We start from the raw sequence: 10,689 nt of genomic DNA, 5'->3' as shown, positions 1-10,689 counted from the left end.
TTACTAAAGAAAAATAAAAATTGCACAAATAGAAACAAATCCAATATGCACTGACCATTTATTCTATTAGAACAGGCTGTTCTGCATGCATGTATAAAAATAATAATCAGTCATTAATAAACACTGAACATTTGTAATGAAGGTCTGGTTCCAAGACCAGCTCAGTCTAAGCATCTTCAGTGGATTGCTATGAGATCGTATATATCAGCTGCAGAAAGGCTAAATGGAAGTTTTGATGTGCTGCAAGCCAGCTGCATCAATGTAACTTACTCCCTCTAGTCAAGTAACATCAATTTCAGAAGCAGCTATTATCCACACCCTTTCTTTTAGGGTTCTTTTTGAAATATTATAAATTGCTATTATAGAAGAATTGGAATTGGAAATGTTGCTAATTAGTACCTTCCCTGTGAAGGCTAAGATTGTAAATTACTCCTGATCTATTACTGAATGTTAGGAGAAAGTCAGGTACCCTCATTCTAAAGCAGCGCTTTCCTCTCTCTTGGAAGAGATAAACTTCTCTTAGAAGGTTCTCCCTTCCCAGACCCTCCTCTGAAACGAGTTTGGCACTGGATCTCTACAGATGAAAAGCAGGAAGAATAGTTGTTACTGTATAAATGTGCAATAAGGGCTCTCCAAAACACGTAACTCTTCCACATCCCCAACCCTATGCAGCACAATTGTGTAGTTGCTGCCACATGAGCCTTGATACCTTTAAAGAACAGAACAGGATTTTCTTTTTCTTAATTAATTAAAAGGACCATCTGATAGAATATGTAGCACACTATCCTAAATTAGGTTAGAGGATTAGTTTAGAGGATTTATCATGTGTAGTTTGCATGTATTCACAGAATGGAGAACAAAATTCTCACATTAAAGGGGGTGTAATTTTTAAGGAGATCCATACTTAGTGTCAGAATCTGATGCCCAGTACATAAACTGTCTTGTCTAATCCTTTGTAAATTCACCTGCCAGCATAACTAGATTTGTGCCCCTGCTTCCACCGGCATCTTTAGTTGAGGGAATCCCAGGAGTGTTACAAGATCATTTTATACACTGCCAGTGTAATGGATTTATCAAACCACTGCAAGCCAACACAAGTTAGAGCAAAGCCAAGGACACAGTAAGTTATGCTGACGGATTTGGCGCTTCACAGCATCACTGTCCTGGAAAGGAGCAAGATGACTTGATCGTTTTAAAGCTGCAGTCAGTGGTACTTACTGCAGTTTTGCAAATCACCCGAGTATCTGGGCCTCAAGTCAGTCGCTGCACAAGTGAACGTGACTATGAGCGCCATGGTGCTGATGAGGGAGAAGAAGATTTTCCACATGCCCTTGTGTGACCATTTCTATCAAACTAACACAGACATGCAAAATGCCAGCACACTGATTCTGTAAATGACATACTACCTTCTTTTTTGTATTTCACAAGATGTAACTTAATTTGAATTTTTACAGGACAGGGATAAATAAAACAAAAATGGATAGAAAGAATATCTTCTCCATATGCTTTTGTTTAGTGACAGATACGTCAGTTTTATTAAAGGATATTACAATATATAGGCACAAGCCTTCCTCAAGGAAAAAGTGTTACCTGTAATGTTTTAACTTTAGGGTCACTACCTATGGAAACCAAAGAGAATTATGGTGTGAGATTGGTAACAAAGATTTCCAGGACATAAAATACAAAGTTTAACTTAGTGCAATTAATACAGCACCCTCTTGCGATGGTCACAGGCACGCAGATCTGTCTGACCACTGTAAGTCAGTGGTACTGGGAAATGTTATTTAAACAATGCACTGAATCAATGCACCTGACTTCCAGGTTCTGCTAGAGGAAAGTATGAACAACATGAGAGCTAAACATGTACGGCTCATGTAGGGCTGTGAAATTTGTACTTCTTTGGTTGCTGGAAAAAAGATAATTAGCCCAATACCAAGGGTTAACAGTCCAGATTTGACTAATGTGGCTTGTTTGGAAGCTAACTGTTAGAAAGTTTTAAGTAAATAACTGATACTCCTCTGCCATGTTTTCCAGAGCTGCTAATAAAGTCTTCTTCTGTTCTCCAGGGAAGAAAACCATGTTTTCCGATATTTCTTGAAGAAACTGTGGTAGTTTTTCAAAAGTTTCTAGCTCTCTAAAATATGTGTCTACTAACCAATCCCCAGAAAATGTATTTTTCATCTTACAGATATCACGAGCCGTTGCTGGAAGTACATTTGAACAAGCTACCTCTCTAAGGGTCGAAGTAAAGGGTGAGGACAGATTATAAATGGAACAAAAATTCAGCAGCATCTTACTAAATAAAATCAACCACAGTTCTTTCTGCTGACTGCAAAAATCTTGTGTGCATTCATAGAAGCTTTCAGTGCTCTCTCCTGGATGCACAACGTTCAAAAGTTCTTGCTTTACTGGTACGGACTCAACATAATCCAGTGGCAAATTTCCATTGGAGTCCCTCTGCTGTAGAAGGACAGGTCCTGCAGGGAAAATATAAACATTAATAATAACAGCACATTTGATTTGGCAGCTGAAAAAGATCTTGGTTTGTCTTCAGCCAGAAGCTAGATGTCTATTTAAATTCCTTTTTGTACTGTTATGTCGAAGTAACTGATGTGTTACACATTTGCAATACAATCTAGAACATGCAGAGAGACCCTCTGTAACAGTTTCTTCATGATATTGTCTTAACTTACACGAAGTATGTAAAAATGTAATGTTATTGCTGTTGTAAAGTTCTATTATTTTGCGGACCAGGTTATTTGCTGACATTGACTCCAAATTAAAGACACATTACCATGATGGTCTTTGTTTTACTTTTCTGGATGGTGTGGCCAACCTTGTCCTAAGCTGTGCATCAACGTACAACTATTGTACAACTACTGAGGTAGGAATCATAGTCTCCCCCAAATGCTCCTCAACAACTGCATTACAAAATCTCCTCTTAACAGACTTCTGAAATGCAAGAAGTAATTAGTAAGTAGATTTAAAGTGGGACATGTTTTACTTGTTCAAATTATACTACATTCTTTAGGTATTTCCTGTTTATTAGTACAGTGGAGCTATTAATATTTAAATATTTAAACCGGTTACAGATGTCTTGATAAGTTTAGGAAAGGCCACATCATTAAGAAAAAAAATGAAGGCTGTTAATGCACTACAGGTGGTGTTTTTCAAAGATGAACACATCAGGAATCTTCTTAGGTAAATTTGAATTACTATGCTAAAGTAATGATGTAATTTTAACCTTAATACATTTTCAGAAATATATTTTAATTACAAAAGGTAATTCACTGCATTACATATCCATACTAGAAGTTTTAACATTGTTGTGACCAAAGCTGTACTGTTTTACCCTATCACTGATTATGTAAAAACCTTTGCAAGCTGAAGGTTTTTAGACAGGAACCAGAAAAAGTTTTTGCAGAGATGTGCTCTGAATTATTGAGCTGAGTAAATCCACAGTGAATGGGTAACATGCTTCCTACCATAGTTTTGTCAGTTATTTGACAGGCCAAACCCCCGAGTGTGACAAAGGCAAAGATAAGGGTATACGCAGCATTAGAGTTGCCAGAAAACCTTGATGAATGCAAGTGCAAGTAGAGCTCTTCCCCTAGGAGAACAGGATCATCCACTACCTATTCTTCACAATCGCCTAGGAAAAATGCACATCTGTCAGTACAATGCCATTTCCAGTTGAGGAGCTGGGTTTACTATAATATTGGCTACTGCATCACTTAGACCGATGGAACTGAGCCCAGGTATTGGCTTGGCACATCAGATACATGGTTCAGTAGATATATAAAACACCTGGGAGCCAGAGAACCAAAGCTCAGCAAACACAGAGGCAGAACTGCAGAGGAATGTATTGATTATGAGCCAGTGCTTGCACAACAGACACAGAAATAGCCTTTAGGGGGCAGGAGAAGACTGTAAATAAAGAGGGTCTTACGCCAAGAATGAAATGAAATTTTGTTTCTCTGCCTTAATTAAGTAATAAGCCATCTAAATACAGTGCATTCTTCTGCCTCATGGCTATACGCAGAATGATTTTTATTGAAAAAATTTGGGCTCAGTATATAATACACAAAGATTCAACTGACAAAAGAGGTCAATGGTAAGGATATCGCAAATACTCGTTTTAGCAAATGAATTAAAAGAAGGAAGAGTTGATATCCAACGCCATTCTTCACAGTGTTGTTTTTTTTTAAAAAATACACTAATTATATTGATACAGTATATTTCAAGACAAGATACAAGCTCCCTGTCACTGAACAAAAAATATTGTTCAAAACATTTATCATGTGTCTGCCTAAGGGGCAATGTATCTTTTTTTAGAAACTAAGGCATCCCTCCCACTATTATCCCTAAACAGCAGTTATCACGATTACAATATAGATTCCTTTCTTAAACTAATTACCAAGCTAATTGTGTTCTTCAAAGACCATCACATTAATTTTCATAAATGCTGAACAAATTTATGTTGAAATACATGATTATATAGAGATTTACTGATCTATTTTTGCATCATGGTAAAAATAGATCAAAACAAAAGAAAATCCTTAGCTTTGCTTGGTGACTAGGTAATCTTTATCTTCATTAATGAGTTTGGAGAATATAGTTACAATGCATATGGTGTAAAATGCATAATAAAAACATTACCATATTGGAAAAAAATGTGAAAATCCTGGTTAATTTCATATTCAGCTGATCAAGATAAGTGTGAAAACAGTATTATTTTTATTGTGACCAAAACAGCTTGGCTTAAAAATGTTTTAAAATAAATATTTCATAATAACATTGTATTTTAAGCAACTATTAAGAAAACCACCATGAACTTCATATGGACTTAAAATAGTGGATAATTTCCCTAAACCAGTTTAGCATAAATGCACTCACCCCCATGCTGAAGTAGCAGCTTGCCAATTTCTACATGTCCATTTGACAGTGCCTCATGCAAAGGAGTCACCCCGTCCACTTGACTGAGCAGGTCTACCTCTGGACAACGTTGCAAAATTTCACGGACACACACTGTGCTGCCATGGTAACTGGCTTCATGCAAAGGCGTCCAGCCAGCATAGTCTGAATTATAAATCAAGGGAAGTTTTAAAACAGCAGAAGTAGTACTAAAATGTTAATAATGTAATTCATTAGACAGCAAAACACTTTACTTTTTGGTATTCATCATGGCTGCAGCAGCAGCTTGTGATTTCAAAACAAGAAATTCTATTGAAAAAATCTGAAAAAAATTAAATAGCACTTTTGAAAATCAATAGAAGATGTGATGTTAAAACACACTTCAGGTATAAATTAACCATTCCTCAGTGTTTGCTATAAAGCCCTTATTTTGTGTTGTTTAAAACAATAAAGTCAGTTTTAATAGTATAAATATTATTACCAAACAGGTATTAATAAGCAGTTCTTTATCTGACTTATTTTTTTAGTTCTGTAGAGAAAGTGAATAACTTACCTTGAACATTAATGTCTGTTCCAGGGGAAGAGAGAAGCTGAATCAATCTCTCCACTTTGTTACTTATGCAAGCGTTATGCAGGGCTGTCTCTCCTACCATAAAAAATTAATAGATTACACTAGACTAGGCAAGATAGCAACTAAAGAAAATAATCAAAGTGCCTGGAACTAGGAGACCTGGCTACATGCCAGAAAATTCAATAATGAGTAAGATTTTCCTTTATCCTGTTTAACCATCTCTTAAGAAAATTCAAAAAAACCCACAGAGCTTCTGTTCCACCAGAGATCCAGCAATGAAATTGTATTGCAAATGGTTAAACATGGGAATTATCTCCCCCCAGTTCAAGGTTTAAAGCTTCAATCACAATATAAAAGCACCAAGTGATCACAGAACACCAAAAATACTGGGTTTTGAAGCAATAAAACTTTAGAGTGCAGTTGCCCTCCCTTAAATTTATTCATGAACCTACGTTAAAATGTATGGTTCTTTTTACACAGCATTTATAGCTTAATTCAAATGAATGTTTCTGGCTAAGCACGAGTGCCTCTACACACTCAAGTATAATTCAGAACTTCAAATCCGTTAACAGATGGTTTGCTGTTTCTCAATAGGCTGTCTGACTTGGCTACAGTAGCGAGGGAGGGGGGAAAAGAGAGAGAAATAAATGAACGGTTCCTAATAATAATAATAAAAAGAAAATCCTCTGAAAAAAAAATCCCAAGTCTTAGTACCATGTAAAGCTGAAGGAAGTGTGAAAAACTGAGCAGCAAGCAACTGAGAACTGCTGGTTATATGTAAAGACACCATTAGTTTCTGCATGATAAAAACTTCAGACTCATTCTAAATGCTGTTTTGCTTTCACTAAATGATTAGGTTTGAACAAGCGCCAGAGGAAAGTCTTGATGCCAGGTGAAAGATGATGCAACAAACATCTAAGAAATGAAAAATATCTCAGGCTAAGTCCCTTTGCCTTTGTGATAAGATTTACATGGTATATTTCGTATATTAATACTTTCACTATGTAAATCTGTCAGCTCCATACTCATTCTTTCAACAGAAGACACTACTTACAATTTTGGCAGGGGAAGAATTAAAAAAAAAAAAAAAAAAAAGGCAGGGGTTTTGTTGTTCTTGGGTTTTTTTGCCCTAGTCCTTCAGCTTACTTTTCTTTGTAGAAGTCAGCATGTAATAATTCACATCAATTTTACTTGCAAAAGCAATAAAGAGAAAGAGAACTAATTTTAAAAATGCATGGTCTGGCTCTGTTACTGAAAGTCTCTTAAATCCCAAAAGAGGGTGAGGGTTTTTTGTCCTTCAGTGTTTATGATACAATTCTGTTTTTAATTTTTTGAACAATCTCAGCTTGCTTTTGCTAATTTTTTTTCTAAGCCTTCTCTTGGGTGTCAATATAGTTGTGTTTTAAGTGACACAGGTAAATTTCTGATGATGAAGATGAGAAGAAGTAGTTCCAGCAAGTAATTCTGTTCAGGTAAAGGCTCACACAAAGTACAATTTATGAAATTTGTGTAATAAGTAGGAAGCAAATGAATTACTGCAATGCTGTTTTATTCCTTAGGTACTTGGGTTCCAGTATAGTTAAGACAAAAGCCAAATGCCTTTCATAGTCTGGGCTGAATGCCTGGAAGAAAACAGTCCATATGCTTAACACAGCTATGTAACATAGCATACTCCTCAGTCTTTGTTCACAAAATGTCTAGGACTGAAAGAGATGAAGACTGAATTATACTTTCAAATCAGAAGACGTTGATCCTACCAAGCACAGGTTGAGGTGGATTAGCAAAGTAAGGCAGGCAAGACTGGAATGAGCTCACACAAGCTGTACACTGTATTTAATATCTGGGAGGGGGAGGGGAATGAAGAAGGCAGCTTTATTCCACCATATATACAATTCCTCCTTTTAAATAGACATCAGAAAAAAGAAACACGAACCATAAGAAAATAATTCTTGGGCTTAAGCCATCACTTCAGTTCAGCACTCATCAGGACAAGATTTTTAAATCTGAAACTGTCTATTCTAATCATATAAAGTTCTTAACATAAATTAGATATCTAGAATACCTTTAATATTCCTCTTGCAAAAATGTACCTCTTTAGTCAAAAGGTAGCAATTCTCTACGGCGCCTGCAGTCTCAACTTTAACTTTTGCTTTTGCTCTAAGCCTTTGTTTCAATGGAAGGGACTTATTTAAGTCACTGAAAAGAAAGCAAAGGGGACATGTCTAAAATGACTGTTTCATATTTTAAGATAATGTATACGTACTTAATGCTTTTAGATGTGTATATACAGCACACTCAGATCTATCCATTTCAGAGTTATTTCTGAAATGTCTTAATTACATAATTTCTATGTCATTTAATTAGAACTGTATTTTAAACAGTAATAAAATTAAATTACCCACAATTAAACTTTCTTTAAAGGCAGTTCTATGAGCGGTTCAACCTCTATTTACCCTTTAAATTTAATATTGGGAGAATACAACCACATCCACCTCCACTGAGATGGAGGATGCGGAGAAAGGGGGAACCCCAGCCCAGAGGTGTTACAGGTTTACAATGGCGCTTTCTGTCAGTTGCAGTAATTTGTAGACAACAAAACAGGTCACGTAAAGTTCAAGAAACGTGTCAGGTCAGAAGCTGTCCCCCAAAGCAGAATAAAACTGGTGATGTTATAGGTATTACTTACGGTAGATCAGGCAGCATTTTGACTTGGTTCTGCTTATCGCCATTTAGCATCTGTAATGCCCTTTGAGACTTGGGGCATGGCCGTTGCCTTATTTTCCTTTTCTTTTTCTTTACTTCATGTACATTCTTTGTCGCATGCATCCCTACCTCTCGCAAAGCAGATGAATAGGAACAGACCTGTTGCAAAAGTAACATTTTCGATCACTTTGTATACAGAATATTAAAATGCAGTCATTTTCTTCTGTTGTGCTCGATGCAAAGCAGTCATCCACCACACTCTAAATTTTAAAAAATATGATCCCTAAATGGCTGCATATATAGATTGTTCAAGGTTGTCTTCTGCAATCTTTTGTTGTGTTCTTGCAATTCACTCCTTATGCCGGCCTCAGTGGTGAGTGGGTTGTTTCTGAGCCAGAAAGTGGGAAATTCTAGACACCTCTCAAGTTTTTGGTAGCTAACAAAATGTTCATCACTTTAGCTGGACATAAGACTGAAGTAAAGCTAACGGATTCTCAGGTACTTAATGAAAGTATTTACAAGCTTCCTGCTCCCAACCCAAGGAGCAAAACCCAGGGAAAAAATTTGGTAAAGAAATACTCACACCCCTCCTTCATCTCTCCTAAGGTGAGGGGTTGGATGAAGCCTTTGAGCATTGCAAAGGCAGTAAGCTAGTTACCTCTCAGGTGCTCTCTTATTACTAGACAGCTTTGGATATTGCAAATATTTTCTTCTTTCCAGTAATACAGAGCTTCCATCCCACCTATACAGCTCATCTGAAAAAGCTGTAAGTTTCTGCAGTTCTGCAAAAGCATAGGACAAAGTCCAGCAAGGGGACTCATTCAACGATTACACAATTATTATATATGAAAAAAGATATTAAAAAGGGTTTGACAATCTAGCAGATTACTGTAGATTCTGCAGGCAACCTGCGAGGGGTGAGGGGCACCTTAGGTGCACCTTCACTGTACATTTACCACAGAGAGCAGGAGGTCACTATTTGAACCCAGAGAAAAGCCTAGCTGATAAGATGCTGTATGAGAACAGCTGTCCAAATTGTACAATAGCCAATATTTATTGTATGGAATGAGAAAGAAGGCACAGTAAGGGAAGCCGCAACTTGTTTCAAGCACTACAAAAATTTACATTTAAGTAGCTGCAGAGAGTGATCAGTAGTCATGGCAATACTAAAAACAGCAAATGCTACTGCATATGTGTTGGCAACATACGTTAAATATTAGATATATAGTTGGTATATTTTTAAAATTCTGACAGTCTTTTGTTTGAGCTCTGTTTAAACACAACATATTAATAAACAATATTCTCTGCTCACAATAAACCATAAAATTCAGGAAAGCTTACATTTAAAAAAATGTATAAAGGTAAATTTGTTTTTCAACTCTACCTATAGAATTTTGGAATATAAAGCAACAGCTATGGATTACATATCCTGTTTGGTTATTAGTATTAAAATTACTGAAATGAGGCTCTAAGTTAGGGCATGTAATTATTGCGTGATCTCCTCAATTTGCCTGTATCCTGCCAGCAGTCATGGTTTTGAGAATTTCTTGCAAAGCTTTCATCATGTGTTTCCTCAACAACTATCACAAATTGTGATTTGAAGGCAGGCAAAAGTTTGCAAGTAGGAGAAAGTTTTAAAGAGAAATTCACAGGAATACACTGTGGTTCAAATACATAAAATCGTGTAACCAGTGTTTGGACCCAGTAGAATAACAGACTGTCACCTCTTCAAAAAAACTACAGGAAAAGACAACCCAGGAAAAATCACACTGTATTTGGCATTTTCCTTAATTACAAATGTAATATTGCAATAATGTATTTACATCAGACATTATTTTAAAAAGCTTTCATTGTGACTTTTCATATTAACTGCATGTAAACAGATTAATCAGGTGTTACAAATTCTCTGGCAAGAAAAATCTTACCATGGTTCTGAACCCAGATTTTGGGCAAAGAGAAATTTAAATGCAGTAGAGCCTATGTATGGGTAGAAAACAATGCATACAAGGAGCATGACCTTAGACCACAAAAGAAAGATATTTTCCAAGATTTTCATAAATTCAATTACTTGTAAAATACTTAAGTGTGATAAGTTATTATGGAGTAGAAGAATTACTTACTATTTTCTGAAGAGAAAGAGGATCTGTAGAAACAGTTATATTCCTCTCTAAACACATTCTTTTAAAAACTGCTTCTGCAACAAACATTTGAAGCCAGCGGGATGGTATGGAACAAATGAACCCTTTTAATTCATGCACTGAAAAAACTGCACAAAAGAAAAGGGTGTGGGGGAAGAAGCTTTAAAACGAGAATATACAAACCTGTGTATCTACAGCTATCTAGAAGACAGCTCTTCCAGACTTTTTTTTTTCTGCTGTTGCAGATTCAGAAGCTATTCTCCAAAAGAATTACTAAAATACTCAAAAAAGATTTTATCCGTGATCTGATAATAAGACCAGCTTTTAAGAGAATGGTCAACAGATTTTTGAAAGACAAAGCAA

At 36.1% G+C, this 10,689-nt stretch overlaps 1 protein-coding gene across 1 annotated transcript in view; it reads right to left on the bottom strand.

The window, feature by feature from the left end:
• Positions 1-1,506: 1,506 nt before the first annotated feature.
• SLF1 (SMC5-SMC6 complex localization factor 1) overlaps positions 1,507-10,689 on the bottom strand; it is a 37,804-nt gene continuing 28,621 nt past the window's right edge. The window contains 6 exon segments of the mRNA XM_040580897.1: positions 1,507-2,477; positions 4,897-5,079; positions 5,468-5,560; positions 7,548-7,681; positions 8,172-8,347; positions 10,309-10,454. Of these exon segments, the coding sequence (XP_040436831.1) occupies positions 1,996-2,477; positions 4,897-5,079; positions 5,468-5,560; positions 7,548-7,681; positions 8,172-8,347; positions 10,309-10,454 (1,214 nt within the window). The 3' untranslated portion in view covers positions 1,507-1,995.

The sequence above is a fragment of the Falco naumanni genome, chromosome Z (genome assembly GCF_017639655.2).
Source record: "Falco naumanni isolate bFalNau1 chromosome Z, bFalNau1.pat, whole genome shotgun sequence".
Classification (NCBI taxonomy): Eukaryota; Metazoa; Chordata; class Aves; order Falconiformes; family Falconidae; genus Falco; species Falco naumanni.
This window is presented reverse-complemented; position numbering and strand designations above follow the sequence as displayed.